This window comes from Elgaria multicarinata, chromosome 15, assembly GCF_023053635.1.
Source record: "Elgaria multicarinata webbii isolate HBS135686 ecotype San Diego chromosome 15, rElgMul1.1.pri, whole genome shotgun sequence".
Lineage (NCBI taxonomy): Eukaryota > Metazoa > Chordata > Lepidosauria > Squamata > Anguidae > Elgaria > Elgaria multicarinata.
In genome coordinates, this window is record NC_086185.1 from 6,947,004 (window position 1) to 6,974,361 (window position 27,358).

The window sequence follows — 27,358 nt, forward strand, 5'->3', positions numbered from 1 at the left end:
TGTCCTCTCTTGGGAGCAAAAGCTTAAATGACCAGCCACCCTTCTCTGAAACCTGCATCTCTTTCCCCTATGACCAGTTCCCCATCCTCACCCCACCTGCTTGCATTCTGGGCAGTGGGGTGTAGTGGTCAGAGCAGCAGGCAAGGCCAGGGGAGACCCAAGTTCATGTTCCAGACTCAAACCAGTCCATCTTTGGATAGTGTACGCAGTTTGAGTTCATCAAATAATGTTGGCTTTTTTAAAAAATGCTTTTTAAAATTTATTCTTTGGCCACTCACAGAAAAGGGGGTTTCAAATAAGCCATCTGTGAGCACATCAGGGCAGCCACTTATGCATGTTTTCCTCAGAAAATAGGAATTGCAGGGTGGGAGATTCAGGACAAATAAAAGGAAGGACTTCTTCACACAGCGCATAGTTAAATTATGGAATCCACTACCACAAGATGTAGTGATGGCCACCCATTTGGATGGTTTTAAAAGGGGGTTGAATACATTCCTGGAGGAGAAGGCTATCCATGGCTACTAGCCCTGAGGGTTGTGTGCTACCTCTAGTATTTGAGGCAGTAAACCTGTGTGCACCAATTGCTGGGGAACATGGGTGGGAGGGTGCTGTTGCACCATGTCCTGCTTGTTCATCCCTGGCCGATGGCTGGTTGGCCATTGTGTGAGCAGAGTGCTGGACTAGATGGACCCTTGGTCTGATCCAGCATCAGGGCACTTCTTAGGTTCTTGACCCGGCTCTCCCTACTCCTAATCCAACACTCTAACCACTACACCATGTTGGCTTTCATCTTATATCCCACATAGTCCAGAAGATTGACCACATGAGCTGCGTACCTGCTGCTCAGTCTGCTGTCCGAGTTCTTCTGATTGCAACTCCAAGGACCCTGATGATCTCAGTTCTTATGCGTCCTTGTCTTTAAACCAAACTTGGACAGGACAGCCTATTAAATAGAGAACACCTTCAAACAGAGGACTGCTCTCTGTAAATTAGGACTCTTGGCTACCCTGGAGCATGTACAAAGTGTCAGTCCTCCACCAGTGAGCAAACACAGCCTGTCCTCATGGAGCTGAGGTGGAGGACCTAGGAAGAGGGACTTCCAGTTGAAGATGCATGGTGTCCAGGCTTCTTTGATGTTCATTAGCATTTGGAAAGCTGATTCCATCGTGATTTGGAACACGATGGCCAGAATTGCTACGTAGGACAAGAGGAGGCTGCGTCATTGATTTTTCTTTTTTTAATGGGCCAGTTAGAGTTTGCATTTGAAGCTGCCAAAATATATATAGATCTGAGCAATCAAATGACTTTGTCAAGTCCTTTTTTCTTAGGAGGTCAGCATAAAGACTGGCCAAGAGCCATGTGCTTTGGGAAAGTTTGTCAAAAAGGCAAAGCCATATTTGGCATCCCATGGATTCCTTAAGCGTCTGTGTTTTGCAGCACACATTCCACTCTGTGCACATAACTCGAGTGAAAGGCCTGGTGAAGAGTTAAAAGGGAGCACTTTAAGGGCCCTCCACAAATCAAATTAACTGGGTCTATCCATGACGTTCGTAGACATAGAGAACAGTTTGAAATGTCAGAAGGGATCAGCAGTCATGCAGAAATGCAGTTGTGGAAGAGCTGAGTTCCTCTGTACTTCAGAAAAATTCCTTCTTCTTTTTTTAGTTTTACAAAATCCTTGATTCATATAGACCAATTTAATTTATAGTGTGGTTCAAAAACAAGCTATATCTATACCTTGCCAACAAATGGAAGGGGGGAATGCAACATCTGACTCATTTTAAAACCTTTAAAACTAGTCTAAATACCCAGCCTTTATTTTCTGTAGTCATATGGCAAAAAATAAGTCCTTAGTATAATACCAGGAAGGAAGTGATATTTGGGTAGTAGTCCTGTTGTTTTCTCTTTAAGTGTACTATTACCAGTAGGTTCAACTTGACATTGTCTTACAAAATGGCACCCCTGTGAATAATGGCATTTTTTAAAATATGCAGCATTTGATGCCATATGGAGAGACATTGATTATTTCTTTATTGCATTTCTATACCGCCCAATAGCTGGAGCTCTCTGAGCGGTTCACAAAAATTAAAACCATTCAAAGTATAAAACAACAGTATAAAACCATAATATAAAATACAATATAAAAGCTCAACCAGATAAAAACAGCAGCAATGCAAAATTACAAATTCAAAACACCAGTTAAAATTTATTTATAGACTGTTAAGATGCTGGGAGAATAAAAAGGTCTTCACCTGGCATCTAAAGGCATATAGCGTAGGTGACAAGCAGACCTCCTTAGGGAGCTCATTCCACAGCCGGGGTGCCACAGCGGAGAAGGCCCTCCTCCTGGTAGCCACCTGCCTCACTTCCTTTGGCAGGGGCTCATGGAGAAGGGCCCCTGTAGATGACCTTAAGGTCTGGGGAGGTACATATGGGAGGAGGCGTTCCTTCAGATAACCTGGCCCCAAACCGTTTAGGGCTTTAAATGTCAATACCAGCACTTTGGATTGGGCCCAGACCTGGGCTGGCAGCCAATGAACCTGGAAAAGGACTGTCGTGATGTGATCTCATCGGCCAGTCCCTGTTAGTAACCGTGCTGCCCTGTTTTGTGCCAGTTGAAGTTTCCGGACCGATTAATCCACCCTCCCCCTCAACCTGGTGACCCCAAGGTCTTTTGGACTACAACTCCCAGCATTCTTCACCATTGGCCATGCTGCCATAGGGTTGATATGAGTTATAGAGCTTCATCCCACGTACCTGTTTCCCTTGAATTATCCCCTACAGCGCTAAGCTGTCGCCGTTGTTGTTGTTGTCATTGCTACCGGGCAGCTAGATCCTTTGCATACCAGGAAATGGGTTTAAGGGGGGAAATGCAAAAAAATTCATAAAAAATCAACGGATGATCCAATCTGATTCAAATTTGGTGTGCTTAAAGCTCTCCTTAACATCTATTACTGTGCCAATTTTGATGTCTTTATCTTTAAAGCTTACGCAGATATAAGCATTTGTTTAATTTTTCTTCAAATCCTGCTCCTGCGCCCCAGGGGCCGCTCGGAAAACAACAAATGATACGCTCGAAAACTAGTAGCAAAATACGGTGAGGCCTTTGCCATCGAAGCACAATTAAAGCAGGATGCATGGGAGTACTTCGCAATAAAATCAGATTATAAGCTGGAAAACTTCGGAGTCCTTTGCACGCAATTCGCAGTGATTGCACAGTATAACGCTGGTGCGATAAAGCTCGAAGTCTAAAGCATCTGGAAGGCTGGACTAAGCTATGAGAGTGGCTTCATTATGGTCATCACACCAGAGACAATATTTGACCCACGTGGATTTTTGGTTTGTGTTTGTTTGTTTAGGCAATGAGCAAGGTTGTTTCCATCCTTTTCTTAAATTTTGATCTGTATGCCTTTGATGAATAAAGGTATTTTCTGCTAGGCCTTAGCTCCATACCAGAGAGCACATCTTCTCTCTGGTCTTCTCCCTGACTCGTGGTGGTCCACCACCAGACCCTGCCTAGATACCACCTGTGAGTTTTCCCACCCTAGCATTGGCAAACCTGGTCTTCAACTGGACGCTCCTGGTCTGAGGCTTGGACATAGCCTGGTGGAGCCACTTGTGGAGCTTGAATTATGGGGGAAGGGGCTTTAAAGGGATCCACAGGCTCTGCCCTCTGATCCCACCCCCAATTTTAGACAAATTGTGTCCCTTTCTGCAGCCTTCTAAAACAAGAGCAAAAAGGGGCCATCACGAAAGGTAAAGGTGCTAGTGTTTTAAAGAGAACACTAGTTTGCATAAAATTTGCACTTGCTAATTTATACACATAGATGCAAATTTAGAAATTATTATTGTAATTTAAATGCAGTGCATCTCAGCAGAGTAGGGAAAGACTGTGACCAGGCAATCTGTCTGCCGTCCTCAGTCTGCTCTCCAGGTGTTCACTGCTAATGGGCAACGTCAACCCCCAACTTCAATATTTCGCAAAAGATATTTTTCAGAGGTATTTTTTTTAAAAAAAATCTTATTTTTTGGGTCTCACCACTACCTCCACCACCAAATAGGGTGATTTTACCAAATATCCTCTGCTTTGCAAATACAGAGCTCTTCCCCCTCCTCACAGATTTTTTCTTTTTTGAGAATTCCTCCCTGGAGAACGTCACCAAAATGTTTTCCCAGCCATTTTTTCTGCCCGTGGCAGAGAATTTCCAAAGGCCACTTCCCCGCTAATACTTGTAAAAGTCCTTTCATCTCAGACATGCAAACAAATTAGAAGTTGTAGTGATTAAAGAAATTTTTGTTCGTTCATTTTTCTCCCAGGATAATTTATCATACGACCGTTTATCATAGAATCATAGAATAGTAGAGTTGGAAGGGGCCTCTACGGCCATCGGGTCAATGCCATCAGGTCGTCCTTCGCAGGGATGCCATTTTAGTGGTGGGTCCGCGTAAGCAGCATTCAGCATTGCTCCAACCTGCTTGCCCGTACTCTGAACCATGGGGTGGGGGAAGGTGAAAGGGTGGGAGGCAGGCTTCCTGCCCTGCATGACTGGCATCCCTTTCGCTTAAAGCCATTTGTGTAGTGTGTGTGTGTGTGTTCACACGTGCATCTCGAAAATGCTCTGAGAAGTGAAATAAATGCCATTTGAAGTATTGAGCGCAACCATTCACGTCTGTTCCTTTCCCCCCTCCCCTATTATTTCTTGCAGTACAATGGTTCCCGTCCAAGGCAGGAATGGGAAATGTGGCACCCCACCCTCATTGCAGAAGCCCTCTTTGCAATATCAAACATTTTAAGCTCCTTGCGTCTCATCTCCCTGTTTACAGCAAACTCCCACCTGGGACCCTTGCAGATCTCTCTGGGACGCATGCTGCTTGACATCCTCAAATTCCTCTTTATTTACTGCCTGGTGCTGCTGGCTTTCGCCAATGGACTCAACCAGCTCTATTTCTATTATGAGACCAGTGCCTCCGAGGAACCCAACAATTGCAAGGGGATCCGGTGTGAGAAGCAGAACAACGCCTTCTCCACGTAAGACGTCTTGTCTCTCTTTCTTCTTCCTCTTTGTTCTTGACCTGTGAGTGCTGTCATCTCTTCTTTTAGCAGCCTTGGCATGTTGGCTGCTGCTGCTGCTGCTGCTGGTGTTAGCAAAAAAATCCCTTTATTTATTCATGGGCAAACATCAGCCCGTTTGTCAGGGTTATGTAAGCCCGGCTTGAGTTATCTCAGACAGCCATTCTGCAGAGGGACAAAGCTAAAGGCAAGCCTGTCAGAAGAGAAGGGGCTTGGGTAGGTAGACATTTATTTATTTATTTCATTTATATACTGCCCCATAGCTGAAGCTCTCTGGATGGTTTACAAAAGTTAAAAACAGTAAACATTAAAAAAAATACAAAATTTTAAACCATCAAAAACATAAAAACAACAGTATAAAAACAACAGTATCCATTTAAAAACAACAGTTCTGGGGTCCGTTAAAAAACAAACTTAGCGTTGTTAAATGCTGTTAAATGCCTGGGAGAAGAGAAAAGTCTTGACTGGTGCCTGAAAGATAACAGTGTTGGTGCCAGGTGAGCCTCATCGGGGAGATCATTCCACAGTTGGGGGGCCACCACCGAAAAGGCCCTCTCCCTTGTTGCCATCCGAGCTTCCCTCGGAGTAGGCACTCGGAGTAGGACCTTAGATGTTGAGTGTGGTGTACGGGTAGGTTCATGTCAGGAGAGGCGTTCCATCAGGTATTGCGGTCCCAAGCTGTGTAGGGCTTTATAGGTTAAAACCAGCACCTTGAATTGGGCTCGGAAACATATAGGCAGCCAATGCAAGCGGGCCAGAATTGGTGTTATATGTTCGAACCTCCTTGTTCCAGTTATCAATCTGGCCGCTGCATTTTGCACAAGCTGCATTCCACAGTTGGGGGGCCACCACTGAAAAGGCCCTCTCCCTTGTTGCCATCCTCCGAGCTTCCCTCAGAGTAGGCACTCGGAGGAGGACCTTAGATGTTGAGTGCGGTGTACGGGTAGGTTCATGTCAGGAGAGGTGTTCCATCAGGTATTGTGGTCCATCAGGGCGAGAGAGGGATTAACATCCCTGGCTAACGCTTCTAATACTTTCTGTTAGCATTTGCATATAACCTGGTAGGATCTGAGCTGGTGGTTACCGATGAAGAAAGAGATCTCAGGGTTGTGGTGGACAGCTCAATGGAAATGTCAACCCAATATGCGGCTGCTGTGAAGAAGGCAATTTTCATGGGTTTGGGTTTAATTTTGTTTTTTACACTAAACTTACTTTGGAGGTGCCTGAGGAATGTGCACACGTGTCCTATCTTTCCCCAGGGGAAGACATTAGGAGGTAATTCCTTCCGTAGGGCTTTTTCGGATGAGGAAGTAGAAGCTGCAGAGCGGTGCCAGGATGTTTAATAAAAAGAACACACACATACAGCATCCTCAGTCACCTTGCAGTGATTAAATTCAAAATAAAGTATAAGACTCCTTGAGAATGAGGCAGAACAACGGATCCTCTTTCATGGGGGAGGAAAACGTTCTGGCAATTGGAGGGCAGGTTTTGGCACCGCACTAAACCCCACCTCTTCCCTGGCGCTGGGCGCAACACTGCATTGTGAAAGATGCAAAATGGAGGCCGGGTTAGCCACAGATATGATGCTTTTGCCACTTGCAGTAGCAGTGCAACCCCCACCCCCCAAAAGGTAGGAATTAAAGAAAGAAACTGTGCTACATCCTCTCCCAATGGCGAGTCCTTCATGTGAGAGAAACTATCGGAGAATTTCTCCTCCCCTTGGAGAAATTCAGTGAAATTGTCGCCCCAATTTCTCTGCCACAACTAGAGTAGAGGATTTTGAGGGGCTCTTTGCGCACAGCTCTGTTCCGAAGTGTTTGTGGCGCTGGTCTTCGTCGGTAACGAGTTCCTTCAAAGGGTGATCTATCGACACTGTCCGTTCAATCTCCGTAACATTCCTGTTCTCAAGTCAGGGAAATAATAACTCAACATTGCTCCAAGGAAGCTGCCCTTTAAAAATCAGAGCCACTGCGTTTGACATTAGAAGCTGTTTACTTACCAGAGCTCCTGGCACGGCGTTCTTGTTCAAGGGATGTTTTGGAATGTTCTGAGAAGAACAGAAGAACTTGAGCCATGCTAAGGACCCAGTTAATCCAACATCCTGTTTCCAAAAGTGGAAAAGAAAGAAAGAAAGAAAGAAAGAAAGAAAGAAAGAAAGAAAGAAAGAAAGAAAGGAAGGAGGAGGAGGAGGAGGAAGGGATCAGCTCCCTTCACCTCCAAATCTCTCTAGAGGCAAAAAAAACTAGACCCGACCCATCTGCCCCCATTACCTATGCTGAGAATAGGGCAGACCCATAACAAACTAAGGTGACCACCACCATCATGTCCTGCTTTGGCTGGGCAACCTCCCCCACCCTAGGGTGACCATATTTTGGAAACCAAAAAGGAGGACAACATGCCCAGCCCCCAAAGGGGCGTGCCCACCCAAACATAGCCTTGGTCACATGTCTGATTTTACAGCACACATTTAAGACAAATCTGTTCTACATAACATCTTAATGTTAAAATCACTGAAATAAAGAACAAGTGAGAGATTCAATGTATCTGAAATTAACTTCACTCACTCCTACTTTTGTAGGTTTTGCTGTACTTTGAAGCTTTTGCTATACTCTGTGTGTTACATTCTCCCCTTCCCTCAAATATCTTTTCTGACTGTATCTTCACTCATTGCAAGCTGTTGCTGTGGTTAACAGGGTTTGCTACTGGCCCCAGATCTGTTTCAAATTTGGTATGGCTAAAGCTCTACCTAAATCCTATCATGGTACAAAGTTTCATCTCTTTACCTTTAAAAATGACAGTTTAAAAAGTAATAATTTTAAAACCTCAATTTTTAAAAAAATCCTAAAAAAATCAATGGATGAACAGATCTGTTTCAAATTTGGTGTGGCTAAAGCTCTACCCAGATCCTATCATGGTACAAAGTTTCATCTCTTTAACTTTAAAAATGACGATTTTAAAAATAATAATTTTAAAACCTCAATTTTTAAAAAAATCCTAAAAAATCAATGGATGAACGGATCTGTTTCAAATTTGGTACAGCTAAAGCTCTACCTAATCCGGGCAAATCCGGGCAAATCTGGTCATATGGTCACCCTTGGGGCCCACCCCCCAAGGTGGGGGAGGTTGAAGGACAGGGCTGAAGCCAGCTGTGGGCAGGGCCAGGGCCAAAGGCAGGCCGCCTCTTTTCTCTTCCTATTTCTCCCCAGTGATGAATTTGTTCCGGATTTCAGTCTGAACCATTCAGGACTCTAAAGGTGTTTTGCAGAAAACCGCCCAGAAAACCCGGGTTATCAGGAGGTTTAACGCATACTCAATAAAATAAATAAATAAATAAATAAATAAATAAATAAATAAATAAATAGGCAAGTAGGTAGCCTGGGCTCACTCTTTAAAACAGTGATGGACAACCTGTGGCCCTAGGGTGCCACACAGTCCTCAGTTGTCACCTTGTAGAGGTCCTTTAGAATTCTGACTGAAACCCAGAGGATTTAGTGCCCCACTGACATCGGAGCCACCGACCTCCACTGTTTTTTCCCCTCTTCCTTCCCACCCAGCTGCCATGGAAGGGACAGATTGCACCTGCCAGAGCTCTGAACTGATCGCATGCAGAGGGCCACATGAAATTGGTCTGAGGACCGCATGGCACTCTAGAGTTGCAGGTTGCCTCAGAAGCAAAATCCCTTTCCCCTGACAGGGATGGCCCTGAAACCATCTCCCCTGGGGGCTCAGGCACCTGTGGGTCTGGTGGCAGTCCTTGGTCTGGGGTGCCCTGGATTTCTGGGGCCTCTAGCTCTTCCTCCAAAGAGGACTTCTCCAGTGGGGACATGGCCTCCTGAGTGCTGTCTCCAGCCTCGTATCCAGGAATCTGAACTGTCCTATCCCCCCATACCCATGCGATGCTGTCTAGGAGCCATAGCATTGCTCTCTAAGGATACTTTTAGCTTTGTCGTCTTGGGATGTTCCTTGCCACCACTATTGCGGTGGGTTTGTTTGGTGTAGCTTGGTTCATCTTAGTATTTGTAGAAACCTGCACCATATCTTATAACAGCCTTCCACAACCTGATGTCCCCCAGGAGTGCTGGACCACAACTCCCAGAATCCCATAGCCAGAGGTAACAAGATCCCTCTGGAGTTGCTGTTCTTCTCCACCATTGCAACCTGCTTGATCACCTGCCTCTCGCTCTGGTCCAGGCCACACTGGCAGTGAGGAGAAGGAGCAGCAGCAGATGCCACGGCCTCCTTGCTTCTTGGCTCTCCGCCTGTCAAGGTGGCAACTGGTAGCCATGATGAGAACAAGGATGGGGATCAACTGTTGAAAATGGTGTCGAAAAGGAAGACCCACTGAGGGAGGCCCCCCACTGAGGATGTCTTGCCCAAAGCCTTCAAAAACCTGGACCAGGCACTGTCTAGCTCATCATGATTTGCCCAACAATAAATACCAAATATAACCTGTCATGTCTCATCTACAATGCTCATCCTCAAAACTCGCATATTTTCGTCCCTGGCTCATTATTATTATTATTATTATTATTATTATTATTATTATTAGCAGATTTTTAACTCAATATATTTGATAGATGGCCATGGTCTGTGTTTTAAAGAGATTACAGGGGAAGATTTCAATATGTTTGTTTTGTACTGCATTCAGATATCATTTTAAACCAGGTTATTTTAAAGGGACGCTTAATAGCTGACATTTAAAAATAAAATGAAACCTGATTACAGATTTTTTTAAAAAAATATATATCTGTAATTCTGGCTTTCTTTTTAATCATTATTTTTTTTAAACTACAACAATAACCCTTTCAAAGGCAACGTGTCCAGCCGTTGGGTTAAGTCCCCTGTCGCCCACCCTGTTTGTAAGATGAAACGGGAGGAACAGACCCATTCAGGCTAATTGAGACATCCAAACTCATAACACCAGCTAGCAGCATTATCTTCATATTACAGACAGGAGCTGGGATGGAGAGATAATGGTTTGCCTAAGGACACCCGCTGAGTCAATGGCTGAGCTCAGGTTTTAACCAGGGACATCCGGTTTATCGTTGATGCACTCAATTGCTGCTTTACAATATCTGTGGCTTAAAGGTCTGTACCAACACACACACAGTACAGGAAGGCAAGATATAGAGGTCCTCCTTATTTTTTTTTTGGAAGGAGAGCTAACGCTTGCTCCACGTCCCAGAATCCTATGCAGTGTTGGCTCCAGGTTGGCTTCCATGCAAGACATCCTCAATGGGTGAGTTTATCTTCTTTACAGGATTTAAAATTGGCCAGAAAGTCATCCCTCTTCTACATTCTCCTTTCTGCCCCCCTTTTTTTGTCCAATTAGCTCATGTTTCATTCTACCAAAAGATCTGGGTTAACAGAAATGCTGCTTGAATCCAGAATCCTCTGCTTCTGATAGTGTGGTCTTCCCATTTTGTACACTTGCGATCTGTCCAGTTCCAAATCCAATGCTTCTCGCCGCCATTGTCATCAGTTGCCATTGTTCCTCGTCTTCCTTCTCAGCATTTTCTACCACATGATTGCTTGACAGGGAAATAGCCAGTAGGCCCTGGCATTTCCTATCCTCCTTCTAACCACCATTTTTGTCTGGGCTGGAGTGAGACAGAGGTGAACAAGGAGTTTGCAGTGGTGAAGAAGGCGAGCAACTCCAGGGGGCTTTTGTCAGTGTGTCCCTGCTGGGGTGTGGGCCTTCAGCAGAAGTTCATAGAATCATAGTATCATAGAATAGCAGAGTTGGAAGGGGCCTACAAGGCCATCGAGTCCAACCCCCTGCTCAATGCAGGAATCCACCTTAAAGCATCCCTGACAGGTGGTTGTCCAGCTGCCTCTTGAAGGCCTCTAGTGTGGGAGAGCCCACAACCTCACCAGGTAACTGATTCCATTGTCGTACTGCTCTAACAGTCAGGAAGGTTTTCCTGATGTCCAGCTGGAATCTGGCTTCCTTTAACTTGAGCCCGTTATTCCGTGTCCTGCACTCTGGGAGGATCGAGAAGAGTTCAACCATGCCTACCTTTGACACTGGCCCTGATGATCTCCTCAGGCCAAGTGGTGGTAGGAAGTCTAGTTGCCGTTTAAGAGGGCCTTTCAAGAAAGTGGAGTTGTCTGGAGTCAGCATTGAGAGCAGTTCCCTCTCCCACTCTCAGATTTCCTCCAAGTCCTTGGCTTCACCTCTCAAATCTGGGGAGTCTGAACACAGGATTATGGTCATTTCACACATGATGTGAGTGGGAGGCAACCCCAGAGTGCACTCAGTGGGGCGATCCAGCTAGTCTTGACTCTCTGATGAGTATCGTGAGTTATACACATGTTCCCAAACACATGTTGGTATTATGTTTTTGGGGGTACATTTGGGCCAGAGTGAGAGGCAGGTGAACAACCAGGTTGCCGTGGTGACGAGGAGGAGTGACCCTGGGGGGCTCACTTTCAGTGTCCCCATGTTGGGGTGGGGCAGGCGCCCAGCCATACCGACGCTTGGTGGCGGCGCTGACCACATATTTTGAATCCTGACATTTCATGATGACTGTAAGAGAGAGCCATTGTTGTATCTTCAAGCAACATGCAATAGCAAGCTTCAGAAAATGTATGGAAAACCGTTCGACAGCAACGGCACACGGTGACTTGACAACGGCTTTGCAACACGCGCACCAGCAAAACTTCACACTCCCAGGGCGGGGTGTGTGTGTAGAATTGCTGCATACGACGCAATGTGAGGGGGCTCAGACTGCAGCGGAAGCTAGTGGTCGAGAACAAAGGAGCAGCAGGTGGAGACCATTAGAGCGGCAGCCTCTTCCCAGGCGGGGAGAGAATGCGCGGCAATTGCATTTCCACCACAACTCTGCTCAACCTCGTCTTAAAAGCCAAAGCGGCCATGATTAACACCCCTGGTGCCAAGTGACATTTTCCTCTTCGAACAGCCGCTCAGCATGAAGGGCTTGCGAAGAATGGGCGGCCTGCGAAACAAGGAATTATGTCTGTGGGCCGACACGAAGGAGAGGCGTTGCGGTGGATTTGCCCTGCCCCCCACCCCCCCGATGCCACTTTTAGTTTGCTCTGTTGAAGTCACCCCTAATGGAAGAATGATGCGGAGCGGCCTCTGTTGGCTCGGCCCGCCCCTTCAGCGCTTCGCGAAAAGCAGTCGCTTCGATCAGCTCCGCTTCTCGAAGAGACCCAGCGAGCGAGGGCTTGGCTTGCTTAAAATACGGCACTGTCACACTGCTGCTTATTGCTTCTCAAGGATGGTCTTCTTAATCTCTTTTTCTAAAAAGATCCAGGTCCTTGGACGGTCATATTCAGCAGAAGGTCAAACTGTCCATAATTCAGGTTTTATGCTTCGGCCTCCCAGTTCTTGGCAAATTGTCTCTGGCTTTGATAGTGCATCTGGAAAATATATTTACAAAGGAGTCATGGGTTGGAACATGAAAAAACAAAGGGAAGGACTGCCAGAAATGGGGATGTCGCATCTATTCCTCACCCCCCCTCGGTCATCCGCAACATAAAAGATGACTTAACCCACCTGTGGAGGCTGGTGCGTCTGATTTCAGTGGGGCCATGAATCCATTCTGGGTTTTAGCCAGAATGCTGAAGCTATCCAAGGTGCTGAAGCCTACCGCCCAAGCTGGGTTCAGCACCTTGGATAGATCATTTTGAGTTCTGGCTGAAACCCAGAATGGATTTGCAGCTCTACCAAAAGCGGAGCCGCCAGCCTCTACTGGAATCCATCATGGTGTTGTGCATTTCCCCTTGGCAGGGAGCAGGGATCCTCTGGTGGGGATGAAGGAGGGGCTGTGCCTCAGTGACAGAGCCCATGCAGAAGTCCCCAGTTCAATCCCAGGTATCTCCAGGTAGGGCTGGAAAAGTTTCTACCCAGAAAGCCATTGCTTCTAGTCAGTGTCAACAATACAGGGCTATATGGACCAAGAGTCTGACTCGTAGTTCAATGCCGCTTTCCCCAATCTTTTGGCCATGCTGGCTGGGATGGTTGGAGTTGTAGTCCAACATCGCTGGAAGGTATCAGGTTGGGGAAGGCTAGTTTAAAGGAATGCATCACTGTGGTCATGAATTGTAGACATGGGTCGTGCAATGTTGAAGGACAAGCAAAATCATCCCTGAAAACTAGGGCTGTGCTTGGCTCTGATTTGGATAGCGAATCTGGAGCCGACCGATCCAACCTGCCTCTGTCAAAGGCGGATCGGGTCAGGGGAGCTGCGGATCGAGGCAAAGCGGTACGCCTCCATCCGGAGCTCCGGGCACAGGTAAGGGGGGGGCAGGCTCACCTGGTGTTGCCGTCCATGAGGTGACGGTGGCGGAGCCAAGTAAGGGGGCAGGGGGCGGGGGGGGGGGCTTACCTGCCTCTGTCGCAGTCCAGTGCCGGCTTCAACTGAGGGCCAGGCCACAAGCCGGAAGAGCAGGCCGCAGCCTGCTCTTCTGGTTTGAGGCCTGGCCCTCAGTTGAAGCCGGTGCTGGACCGCGATGGAGGCAGGTAAGTAGGGGGGGCTTACCTGGCTCCGCTGCCGCTGCAGTCCGTGTGGTGATGGTGGCAGAGCCAGGTAAGGGGGGAGGGGGGCTTATTTGGCCTCCATTTTGCCCCTGCAGAGGCAAGTAAGTAGGGAAGGGGGGCAAAATGCCGATCCGCCCCTCCTGATCTCCGTGCACAGGCCTACTGAAAACTTTATCTCCCCACTGCAGAACATAATTTCCTCAACATTCACAGGCACAATCTACCCTCTCCTTTCTCCCCGCCCCCCCTGAAAAACACACACAGAATTTTTCCGTAGTGCTATAACTGGTAATTGGAAGGAAGGAAGGAAGGAAGGAAGGAAGGAAGGAAGGAAGGAAGGAAGGAAGGACGGACAGACCTGCTTTTCTACAGTCCCGTTCCTTGTGAACTGTGACTGATGACCGGGGTGGATTTTGTTCGAGAGCCACTACAAAGTCGACGACAACTGTGCTGTTGAAGTGAGATCTGACACTCTCTTTGCTTTGGACTCTTTAGAAAGCTGCTGCAGTTTGATATTTTCCCCACTGGAAGTTTCGTCGGCACGGACAGTTAGTTCCAGTGCCAACCAAGCAGGTGTAGACTAAACTCCATGCTGTACTGGGAACTCCAAGATTATGTACTCGCGTTGGCCGGGGTTTTGGCAGCTTCTCCCATTTTGGGTACTGCTTTGACAAACGTCAGGCTAAGGGCCAAACTACGCAAGGCACTAGAGGTCTGGTGTTTTTTTTCTTATTACTTACAAGCTGAGCCTGGGGAGGGGGGGGAGCTGAATGTGAGCAGAGCCAGGGCGCTCCCCACTCCCCACCCCACACAATGCTCTATGCCTGATCTAAATCACCCCCTCCTGAAGCTGCTGTTAGCCTGCAGGTTGAAATTACAGCAGTGAGAAAGGTTGTGTGTGTGGGGGGGGGGGGGGAGAGGGACGGATTGGAAAAAGACACAGGGAAAAGATTAACCTCCCCCACCCCATAACCATGGGATAAAATTTGGAACCCCTATTGCAGCTGCAGTTTCACCCTAGACTTTTTTTTGGGGGGGAGAGGGGGTTAAGTCATTGCCTTATGCAATATTGAAGATATCTAAAGGGAATAGTAGCAGAGTTGAAAACATTCAACTATTCCTAAGGGTCTGAGAAGAAAGAGATAAAACAATTGGTTATTAGGGCTGTGCAAACCACAGGCTTTGGGTTTGAAAATTCGAAGCATGAGGGCCATTTCATGACAGATCTGCCATTTCTCGATGGATCTGCCATTTTAATGCCCAGCCCTAGGCATCAGGGTCTTCCTTCTCCTACGAGCCATATGCTGGTACTGTGTTCATCAAAGAACAGGAATCCCAGGCTCAAGAGGAAGCAAGAAGTAGGCAAGCTCAAACAGTCATCAGGAGGAGTCAAGTCTAGCATTTGCTCTGGAAATTACTGTGTGTTCTGCCCTCCTCTTTAAAGCTTCAAAGCATCAGCTTTGAACATCAGCATACCTCTCCCTCTTACTGCTCTAATAAATTAAACTTGAAATGCCTGACTGTTATTTGACCCATCAAATGTCATCTATCTATCACCCTAGATCAGTGGTTCCCAAACTTTTTCAGGTAACCACCCCCTTGGTTCCACAAACTCATGCCCAGTGCCCCCTGTATGCAGCCCCTTTAAATGGGAAGCACCCACTGCAGGCTTGCCGAGGAAGGGAGGGGAAAGAGAGCGAACACCTCTGTTTTGCAGCCAGCGTGGCGGGGCACACCAAGCAGGGTATGTCTCTTCATTAGCGTTTTGGTGCTTTTGAAACATTTCAGTTCACCGTTAAAAGGACTCTTCTTAAATGGTATTAATACATGTGTGGATTCTTCCCCTATATGGCTTGGGACCAAACTACCTTCTCCCATAAAAATGTCCCTGGGTTTTAAGACCTTCTGGAGAGGTGCTTCTTGGAAAAGACCACCTCAAGTGTCCCCCTGCTGCCCCCTTGCCTCTTAACACCCCCCTATGCAATCCCACTGCCCCCAAGGGGGCAATATCGCCCACTTTGGGAACCACTGCCCTAGATGGACCCAAACAGTAACAGAACTTTTGTCTTTTTTCAGGCTCTTTGAAACTCTGCAGTCTCTCTTCTGGTCTGTGTTTGGTCTGTTGAATCTCTACGTCACGAACGTGAAAGCCAGGCACGAATTTACGGAATTCGTCGGGGCCACCATGTTTGGCACGTACAACGTCATCTCCCTGGTGGTCTTGCTAAACATGCTTATAGCGATGATGAACAACTCCTACCAACTGATAGCAGTAAGTCAATGGATGGGCTTCCTTTCTGGTTTCTGGTTTCCTTTCAAGCAAGCGTGTTCCTCACTCTCTGCGTGCGTATGTGTGGGTGTATTTGTGCATGTGCAATATGTTGGAAATTCCCAGCTGAGTCCCTCTGTGATCAGATGAAATTAATCATTATGAGCTCTTGAGTGTGGATAAAGTCAGCTGTATTAGGATGTGAAAGATCAAAGCAATATCTCCCTCAGCCACTGGGGTGAGGCTAGGCATGGCGAGAATTTCATTTGGTTACTTTTTTATATATAAGAATTTACCAAAATTTGCAAATTTCTTCATAGAAAACCCTTGAGATTTTTTTTTAAAAAAAAAAAAATGTGGGAGAAAATGAATCAGACAGTTTTATCCATTCAGGCAGAGCGTGTTGAGTGCTTATTTATTTATTTATTTACATTAGCTTTTCATTGTCTGGGCTTGAATACCTGTCTATTTAAACATGCTTATGGTTCTGATTAAGGATTGACACCGTGTGTGTGTGTGTGTGTGTGTGTGTGTGTGAAAGAAGCTCCACATCTTTAATAGCTACATGGAAGGCAGGTATGGGGAACCTCTGCCCATGGACCAGGTCCTGCTCACAAAGATTCCCCATCCAGCCTGCCTTCCTCCTCCTCCCCAGCACTTACCCCTTCATCTGGAAGAAAAAAATCTTATCTCCACTCAGTAGCTGTTCGGAGATAAGAGTTTCCCCCCAACAAGGGAGAAGAGATAGAAGCTGGGGAGGAAGCTGCTGAGTGATTAAGTCCTGCTTACTTCTGAGGTTTTCCCTGCTTACTTGTGAGTAGTCATGCTTCTGACTAAACATGCATTGTCTTGGTATTTGGATGCTATTTGGCAGTGCTGCAGAATGATTCAGTCTTGCTTACATATGAGCAGACAGGCAGGGGGTTATCTTGCTTACTTGTGAGTAGACATACATAGGCTTAGTATTTGGGAAAGCACTGGTGAGTGATTCAGTTCTACTTAATTCTGAGTAGATGTGCCTCGTCCTGCTTACTTCTGAGTATGCTTAAAATAAGTAACACATTTTAGCTCACCTTCTCTCTCTCTCTCTGACCTGATACTTATCTGTCCATTTATCACCTTAATCAATTTAAGCAAGTTGAAATTCTCCCCCCAAAAACTGTTCCAGAGATTGCTGTGTGTGTTTCCTGTTGACATCGCAGAATGTCAGCCAACCGGTGCTGTGTGCAGTTGGCTTCTGCTAAAAGCTTGAAGATCTGTGGGGTGACTTTTTAGATAGGAATGTAATATTGAAATGGACTCAGTTAGGCTGCATGTAATGACCCCCCATGATGAGTTTCCATACTTTCTAATACTCTATCAGAATTCTAAACACACCATTGCTTTCTTGAAGAGCTGGTGTAGCATAGTGAGGCGGAAACTGAGCTGTGTGAAACAAGGGAGTTCATGGTTTGACTCTTGTCTCCGTCGCAAACATACTGGATGGTCATAGGCAAGCTTGAGTCTCAGTCTTCCCATCTGTAATATGAGGATAAGAATGAAAAATAGGAATGTGCACAGACCCCCACCCCAAGCTCCAACTTTGACCCACATTTTGCACTTCAGAAAAGAACTTGCTTCTGCTCATACCAGTGCAGAGTCAGCCCACTTTGACTCGGTGCTGAACACGAGCTGAGGTTCGGAAATCCAATGTCACCTGCTTCCTGTTGACTATCATGGAAAATCCAAAAATGGCTATATTCCCCTCTCCTCTTGGTCAGAATTCGATATTTGCCAGCACAGTAGCCCCACAGAAGGGAATTAGGTCTGCCAGAGATCAGAGAATAGTTTTTTTTCCTTCCGCTATGCACCTTTATAACTGCCAATGTGAAACAGTCTCTGGACTCTGAAAGTGCTATATTGAAAGCTAAGCATCGTTATCCTCTTGTGTCTACTCTACTGTAGTAGATATGCTTCTAAGGCTCAAATTGGTTTTTCAAGGTAGAATCCTATGGAGAATCTCCAGTAGAAGCAGAAGAATAAGAGGGAATAAAACCCTACTTAATAGAACCTTACTTGATGGGTTATGCCTTAAAACTAGGGCTGTGCTCTGCTTTGCTTTGGATCGGAGAAGCGATAGCGAGGCGGCCTGATTCGCCTCCGACAAAGGCGGAGATGGATCGGGTCGGGGGAGCTGCGGATCGAGATGAAGCGGATCCTTCGCCTCGATCCGGAGCACTGAAAAAAGGTAAGTGGGGGCTTACCTGGTGCTGACGCAGTCCATGCGGTGACGGCGGCAGAGCCAGGTAAGGGGCAGGGGGGAGGGCGGCTTACCTGGCTCCATCGCGGTCGTGTGGCGGCTTCAACTGAGGCCGGTCTTCCGGTTTGAGTCCTCAGCCTCAGTTGAAGCCGCCGCTGGCCCACAATGGTGGCAGGTAAGTTGTGAGGGGGTAGGGGGGCCTTACCTGGTGCCGCCACCGCCACGGAGCTCCGATTCGGATCCGGAGTTCCGCAGCAGAGCGGAGCAGACCATAGGCAGATTGACGCAGAGCGGACCCAACCCGGAAGTTGCGGATCGGGAACCAGAGCAGATCGGGGGGTCCGTGCACAGCCCTACTTAAAACTGTATCCTTAGAACTGTAGTCCTAAGCAGTGGATGCTGGTGAATCTGATTTCAGTGGGGCAGCGAATCAACTTTGGATTCCAGTCAGAACTCTAAAGCAGCTTTCCCTATCTGTATCTATCTATTTTACTGGAATCCCCATGGCCCACCAATGTGGTTTAAATATACAACTCAAGAATTCCTGCCTGCCATTTCTTATCAGCAAAAGGTATGAATGCTGTGTGTTCTGTGATTCATATTAACTGTAAAGCATCTAGGGTTCTGGATCGCTCCTTTAGAGTACTGACCGGTTCTGACAGAACGGCAGAGTGGATTTACCACCCCACTGACATCAGAGCCACCAGCTTCCACTGGTCCTAGCCTGCTTGCTTGAATACCCAAATGCAGAACTGGGCACGAAATTCAGTTCTCTTGGTGACATTGGACATTTGGCAGGACGTCAAGAACAGAGAGAGGAATCAACGCTCCCTCTCCCTGTCTCTGTGACCTGGAAAGAGAACCTTTCTCAGCTTTATTGCAGCCCTGATGTTGACGTATAGGCAAACCTGAAGAGATTCTAAATCTTGCAGGAAGTTCCTAAAGCAGTTGAGAACAAAACTGTTCATGAGTTTTGGACCTTTGGGATCAATGGTGCAAAGTTACCTCTTACAGCTACAACAGAGGGCAAGGCTCCTGCAGCTTTAAGTATTGTGATGAAGAGGGAATTTCACCCAGTGCTGCGTGCATACAAATGACACCTGTTGAAATTCCCTTTTCTATGCAACTGTTAAAGATACAGGAGCCTGGTCCTCCTTTCCATAGGGTCACCCTACCCAGTGAGCTACATGGTCAAGCAGGGACTAGAAATAGTGCAGGGCTGAAAATTTCTTCCACATTTTTTTTGGACCATTGTCATTCAACCTGATAGAAAAGAAAGTGCTTTTGAAAGGAAATTCAATGGTGCAACAAACTAAAAACCCTTAGGCAAAAAGGAGAGAAGCTGTGCTACAGTCCCTGCCAATGGTGAGCCCTACCTGGGAGAAACTGTTGTGGAATTTCTCCTCCCCCTGGATAGAAATCCTCCCCCCCCCAATCTCTCTGCCCACAAATACGGTGAAGAATTTCAAGAAGCCGTTTGCACACAGCTCTAACTAGAACCTAGATCTCTCAAATCCCAGTCCAGCACTCCAACCATTACACCACACTGTGCACATCCAGAAAACAGAAATGATTCCTCATTTAAACCTTACCCTGTTTCCTTGCTGCCATCTAGGTCCACTTTATAAGCTCTTCAAGTATCGTTTCACCCAATGGCCGGATAGTTCTGGGGGCAGAAGGACTGTTCCCTGTCTGCACTTCATAATGATGGCAACAGAGCAGTTGAACAAGACACAATAAGACAACCAACCAGCATAACCCCTGCACTGCTTAAGGGGGGAAGCAGCTGAACTGAACTGAAAGATCTCTCCCCCTCCTTTTTTTTGGACAAAGCTATTTTAAACTTCAGTAGCCGTCTGCTCCCTTCAGGGCACCTTGAGGCAAAGTAATTATTGATCGTCTCACTGCACCAACTTGCATCTCTCTCTCTCTCTCTCTCTCTCTCTCTCTCTCTCTCTCCAAAAATAGTCAATATTCGATCACAGCAATCTCAGTAAGAGAGCAAAATGCTACCTCCCCTCGTGCTTCAGCAAGTGAATGGGTCTAGGGGGCTTTGACCATCAGCTGAGGTCAGGTTGTACAGTCTATCCTCCCACACCTGGAATGCTGCTCTCAGTGGGTTTTCTGCATGGATGAATTTCCTCCTCTAAATATTCTCCAAAACACAACAGAAGTAGCGGTGCTCTATGAATACAGATGGAATACATTGTGATGACGAAAAGAAGGACAGAGTGGGATTTATCTCCATGAGGCAGGGATGGCCGGGTGACTCCATTACTCATCAGCAATTGGACGTAATGGTGTGGGTAATGGGGCCGTCCGATCGGGCAAATTCTTTCTCTGGTTGTCATCATTGCTTGCCTGCCTGCCTGGAGAATGAAGGAGTCCGTTCCCAACGTCAGGTTTGACAATCGGGGAAAGGGATCTCAAGCCCGGAATTGGATGCATTTGGAGAGCAGTCACTGAGCCTGGAGCCAGCCTTTAAAATGCACCACGGACCATGACTACTGACTCCACCCCATTATTGGCTACTACGCTATTTCGGCAGCACGTGAGATCTGCAACCTTTGCACCAGGCAGGCAATTCACCATGCGGTCTATACGCCCATCACAAACCCAGCTGTCTGTGTCGAATCTCCCACTACCACAAGCCCCCTTGCACTGAGATACATCTCAGTGCGAGAGGATATTTGCGCGTCTTCGGAGGAATGGGTCCCTTCTAAGCGATCGCTTCCCTCTTTGTATGCTGCATTTTGCACAAGCCAGAACATCTCTCTCTCTCTTTCTCCCTCCTCTGCAATCATGCAAAAAGCCAATAGTAGTTTATTATAATTTGGCATTGCTTCCTGGTTTTGCCAGGGCCATGGGGAAGGATCTGTGAGTAGTAGATCCTTGAGGATCCTTGAGTAGATTGTCTCTCTGGTGTGCCCCCTGCAGTCAGCACCTCCTCCTCCTCTTCCTCCTGGTCACCATTGCTGCTGCTGCCTGCTCATTCATTCAGAGAACAGGCAGAAAGGCAAATACGAGAGAGAAGGTGGTGGTGAGGAAACGTCACGCCTGCCTACTCTGGGAGAAAGAGAAGGCAAGAAAGCAGCAGCCAGGGCTGGTGTCAGAAGTTGGGATGATTGGGAACACTGCAGCAAGGGGCTCACTGCCGAACCCTGCCGCTGCTCCTCCCTGCCGGCACTGTCCGTTCACCTTCCTTCCCTGAGTGAGTAGTAACAAGAGAGAGAAGCAGCGCCCACTTCTGCATATCTTGTCCTCCTCCCTGGGGAGGTTGGGTGATCTGGTACAGAGGCCTATAGAATGGGCAGCAGTGACAAGTGGCAGGAATTCTCCCATTGTTCAATTTTTTAAAAAATGAATCAATCTGGAATGTGTAGAACCTTGCGCTGTTCAGTTTGTAGCATTTCTCCGTCGTTTCTGATCCTTTACGCCTCTGCCTCCCCCCCTTGATATCCCGGATGCACCCAGGCATGTTAAGAAAACCCTGCCATGAAGCCATTTTGATGCAATGGTCATGCAAATAGGTGTAATTGGGATTGCTTTTCGTGCGGTGTACGCAGGAGCGCACGTTCGCATCAATAAAACGCCACAGCAAAAGCCATCTGGAGTCTATCGTACGCACTGTCACAACTGGATTGCCTTTTTTGTGTGTGTGGGGGCAGAGTTTTCTCAATATGCACAAGGGCATCAATAATGCAGAACAGGACCAAGCCGCAAATGACATGAAGGCCGGGTCAAGCTGCGTGCACGCTTCAAATCTGGGATTCATTAAAGTGGAAATAAGGAGGAAAGGAACCCAGGGCTGCATCTCTCTCTGTGTGTGGAGTCGTAGGGCAGCCTGGCCCAACCCATTCCACCTGCCTTGATGGTCATGCTAGCTGGGGATAATGTGAACATCTGGAGAGCACCAGGTTGGCAAAGGCTGCCATACAATACAAGAACAAAATGGGGGGATGTTCTCTGCTCCATCGGAAGCCCACAGACAGCTCCAGCTTTTAATTGCCCTTTTGAAAATAAACGTGCCCCTGCTTATCTTACCAATTCCTCTCTCTCCTCCTTCCTTGCCTTTTCCTTTTCTCTTTTTGCTACCTGCGTGCCAAATTACAGGCAAAACAGCATCACGAGGGAGGCCCTTTGCTAAATGATGGAAGTCAAGCGATCGGGAAGAAGCAACAGAGCCGTGTGCCTGGTGCGTTCTTTCATCCTTGAGTCAAGCAAAATTAACACGCTCTCTTGTTGCTGAATTAATTAAGCAAACTAAGATACAGAAGGCAAACCAGCTCTGCCTCCCTCTCCCGTTTCCCTCTGCAACCTTCTCTTCCTTTCCTCCTAACCCTGGAAACCAGATCTATATAATTAAAGAGATTTGCCTGGGAAAATGGCCAAATGCTAAAGGAAAAGCTAAAAATAATAGGCAAGAGCCATAATCTACACCAGCTATTACTCATCAGTATCCAGGTGCTCAGAAGCCAATGGGCACCTATAAAATTTGCTCCAGCAGCTGAGTAGCTGAAGATTACAACATTCAAGAAAACAAAAGACTGGGCGTTTTTCTATAAGACTCTCTGAAGACCATGTCTGACTAAATGTTGAGAGGGGCAAAATCTGCCTACTGTTCTCACATCTGCCTGCTTGTTTCACATCTCCACCCATGGTTTTCCCCAAGTAGCCATCAATTGTGGGCTGCCATTTTCAGCCCAGAATGTCCCACAGACGGGGCTGGCCCTACCATTAGACAGAGTGAAGTGGTTGCCTCAGGCGGCAAATGCTCGGTGGTGGCAGCAAGGTGCTGAGCGAGGTGGCAGCCTCCCCCCCCTGTGCTCTCTAAGCTAACCTGTTGCCTTCAGGTGCAGTGGAGGATGCTGTTTCATTGACAGTGTTGAATAAAGAGTCCAGTCAGTTTTCATACATGGAAGAGAAGGCGCCATCTTGTTCTTTGCCTCAGGCAGCTAAATGTCTTGGGCTGACCCTGCCCACAGAGCAGCAGTACTGAATGGCACAGCAGCCTATTCAGGGGTCATTATGAGTGGGCAAGCTGCCCCCATGGCAGCCATTTTGGGAGAGCACCCACAACACTCGTTCAAAATTCCTCTGCCCATCAACTGGAAAAGTTTGGGGACCTCAACAAGAAAAGGGTAGCCCTTCTCAGTGGCATGCTTAGTTTTTAACTCATTCATTCTCCCACCAATTTGTCCCTTGTGGTTCCAAGGTTTTGCAGAAAAAACTAAATATATAAAAAATCATCTCTCATGCAGAGCAGATGCACATCTTGCTTTCAAGAGAGGGGAACTGTGGCTTTCCCATTTCCTTGTAGCTTCCTTTGTAGCACTGGTCGCAGGGCATGGTCCGAAGGCACATGAGGCTACCACCTTGCTGAAGCTAAGCAGGTCTGGGTCTGGTCAGGGCTTGGAGGGGAGACCATTTGGGAACAACATGTAGCCACCTAGATTTCCATAATGGAAGATAAATTGGGTATAACTGTAATTTACAAATAATAATAATAATAATAATAATAATAATAATAATAATAGCATTGGATTGGGGAAATTATTGCATTTGGGAAAGGGAGGTAGAGATGTATGGATTTGCAAAATCCATTCTATTTGTGTTTTGTGGATTGTCAGGTGCCTTTCCTTCCATTGTTCGCTCATTGATGGAATTAGATTTTTTTTCTCGCTTTCCCAAATTTGTGCAAATTCACATTTGCAAAAATGTGCAAATCTCTCCCTCCCAATATATATATATATAAAAGCAACCATGTGCTTTTTCATGCTTTAGCTTATCAGGCAAATGCAGCTTTTCAACCAGTAATTTTCTTATTTTATGTATTTTTCTACAATTAAATTTGCATAAAATTCCGGAAAGTAAAAAAAGAACAGTCCACAAGTCCATGGAATCTGTGTGAACCGGGAAAAACCTGTTCACTGTAGAAACTGCAGGTTGAGATTCATAGAAATTTGAACCCGTTTGATTCTGTTGTGCATTTCTCTAACATCTCTGGTTAGGGGTGAACTAAATATGTGTCGACATACATCAAATATGTCAATGTAACAAAACAGAAGTGATAGGGCCTTGTCAATCACCCATTTATTCCCTAGGGCTGCGTGGGAGGAAAAAAAGAAAATCTAAATTGACAAGAAAAACCTTATGCCCAGCTTGCATGAATAAATGCACATTGTGCAACTTTGTATTATGTTATATGTCTGCAAGGTAATCGTCTTAAAGTGGTAGGCTGGTGCTAGGCAGGTAAGTTGCCTTTTAATCAGCTCCGGGTGGTATAAAAATGTAATAAAATAAATAAGCAAATAAATAAACACCAAGTGAGACGATATGATCCAATACTTATTACATTTCAAATCTGCCCAGTATCCAATGCTCTCTGGTCAGTTTACAAAGAGCTGTAGTTTTCAATACAACAAAAGCTATTTAGGGTGAAATCGTAAACACACTTATAAGGGAGTAAGTTCCATTGAACACAATGGGTATTCCTTATTTATGGCATGGATGATGGGAGTTGTAGTCCAAAAGAGCCAGAAAGCACCAGGTTGGGGAAAGCGGCTAAAATGAATGGATAATTTTACTGGACTACGAGAGAGAAGGGACAGTGAGAAAGCCAAAGATTAAAATTATCTTCTTTCCTGTCTCGAATCCCCTGTTGCGGATTTCGGAGCACGATTTCTGACCCACAACCTTCACGGTACTCTGACTCAAAATCAAAGCGGAACGCAATTGAATTGGATTTGGACAGACGTTCGAGGTTTCTCGCAACAGACAATCTAAAAGAAGAAATAGAACAACATGAACCACACAGCCTTATCCTGCCGACACACACACACACTACCACAACCCATTTCTAGAAGTCCAAAAGTTCCCTGTTAGCTGTCATTGTTTTGTTTTATGGGACTCTTAAGCAATAGAAGGTATTTCACACCATGTATAACCTCAATACACTGCAAACTGCTGAGCATGAAAAATACAGATTCTAATTAGCCCATATGACTAGTTTTGCAAGCATCTAAATACCAAAACCCTGAGCAGGCATTATTTTAAATATCAACCCCTCCTTTCAGTTTCCTTTCAGAACACAATGCTAGAGTGACCCTATGAAAAGGAGGACAGGGCTCCTGTATCTTTAACAATTGTGTAGAAAAGGGAATTACATCAGGTGTCATTTGTATGCATGCAGCACCTGGTGAAATTCCCTCTTCGTCACAACAGTGCAGGAGCCCTGCCCTCTTTTGTATCTGGTCACTCTAGTATAGCTCCTGCAGCTTTAACCATTGTGATGAAGAGGAAATTTCACCAGGTTCTCTATAAATACAAATGACACCTGCTGAAATTCCCTTTTCAGTACCACTGTTAAAGATACAGAAGCTCTGTCCTCCTTTCCATATGGTCACTCTATTAATATAAAGCTGCAGGAGCCCTGCCCTCTTAAGCAAGAGTGACCAGATACAAAAGAGGGCAGGGCTCCTGCAGCTTTAACTGTTGGAGTGAAGAGGGAATTTCACCAGCTGCTGAGTGCATACAAAGGACACCTGCTGAAATTCCCTTTTCTACATAACTGTTAAAGATACAGGAGCCCGGTCCTCTTTTCCATAGGGTCACCCTATATGACAAGAGCCCCCTGGAGTCGCTCCTGTTCTTCACCACTATGATCTTCTTATTTGCCTGCCTCTCTCTCTGGCCCAGATAACCGTGGTAGTGAAAAAGACGAGCAGCGGGATGATACAGCCTACTTTCTCACTGGCTCTCTGCCTGTCAAAGACATAAATGGTAGCAATGATGAGAAAAGAATTGAGGAGCAAGAGGAGCTATTGACAATGACGATGACAAGGGAAACTGACTAAGGGAGGGATGCTCCATTGATGCTCCCTCTCCGCCAGGGCACCCAAATTGGATTTGACGGTGCTTATGACTAGGGGTGTGCACGGACCCCCCGCTCCGCTTCACTTGCAGATCCGCGATTTTCGGAGCGGGCCGCTTCGCCCCGCCCCCACTCCGCCCACTTACGCTCCGCTCCGCTCGGAGCTCCGTTTTTTCCCCCCATAGGGTTGCATTGAAAGCTAAAAAATTATACAACTTTTTTTCTGTTCAAGTTAGAAACCTCATGTTTGGCACCATGACACCTCATGGGGGTATACACACGCACGCCAAGTTTCAAGGCAATCCCATCATCCCCTGATTTTTGGGGAATTTTTGAAAATCGGGCACCCCATTCAGACCCCTTGGGATAGCTCCGTCAATTTGCATGTTAGAAACCTCAAACTCTGCACCATGAAAGCTTATCCATGTGTCCTCATGGATGCCCAGACTCAAGGCAATCCCATCATCCCCTGATTTTTGGGGAATTTTTTAAAATCGGGCACCCCATTCACACCCCTTTCCATAGCTCCGTCAATTTGCATGTTAGAAACCTCAAACTCGGCACCATGACAGCTTATCCATGTGTCCACATGGACGCCCACACTCAAAGCAGTCCCATCATCCCCTGATTTTTGGGGAATTTATGAAAACCAACACCCCTTTCCATAGCTCCGTCAATTTGCATGTTAGAAACCTCAAACTCACCACCATGAAAGCTTATCCAGGGATACATACGCACGCCGAGACTCAAGGCAGTCCCATCATCCCCTGTTTTTTGGCAGGGCTTAAACCTGCAAAATTTGGAACTTCCAAAACTCCAAGTGAGCGCAGGAAGGACTTCTCCCCTGAGTCAAAGCCACACACACACAACATCCCTGCGAGGTGGGCAGGGGAGGAGGGAGGGAAGGCAGGCAGGCATGCAGCTGGCATTTCTGGGGGCATAAGGAAGTGAGCCAAGGATAAGCCAGTAATGCATATAAAATGGAATAAATAAATAAATAAACAAAGGAGGGGTGGAATTAAAAGCAGCAGTGTTGCTGAATAAACAACAAGAAGAACTTTTAAAAAAAGGCTATATCTGTCTTTTACCAGTAATAGGGGGACGTGCCCGGGGGAGAGGGAAGCAGCTGCCAGTTCAGCTCATGAAAGCCATTGCTTCACCAACAGCTCTGAGAAGTAAACGCTCACTCATAATAGGCATTGCTCCACCACTAAGAGAAGTAGAACGCTCACTTCGACTCATGATAGGCATTGCTCCACCGGGTTACTCTCTTTGGAAGGCTCTGATGGCCTTCCAGTACAGGAGAGAGTGGGGGCACGTCCACAATGAGATGCCCTAGGGGAGCTCATCCCCTTGCACCACATCTTTTCAGTTGTTCCCCAAAGTTAGGGTGGGTAGCA

General features: G+C 46.6%; 1 protein-coding gene across 2 annotated transcripts in view; it reads left to right on the top strand.

Moving 5' to 3' along the window:
* TRPC5 (transient receptor potential cation channel subfamily C member 5) overlaps positions 1-27,358 on the top strand; it is a 106,331-nt gene that overhangs the window by 64,512 nt on the left and 14,461 nt on the right. For both annotated transcript variants that reach the window (XM_063142088.1, XM_063142089.1), the window contains exons 5-6: positions 4,707-5,029; positions 15,654-15,849. In XM_063142088.1, the coding sequence (XP_062998158.1) occupies positions 4,707-5,029; positions 15,654-15,849 (519 nt within the window). The remainder of the gene's footprint in view (positions 1-4,706; positions 5,030-15,653; positions 15,850-27,358) is intronic.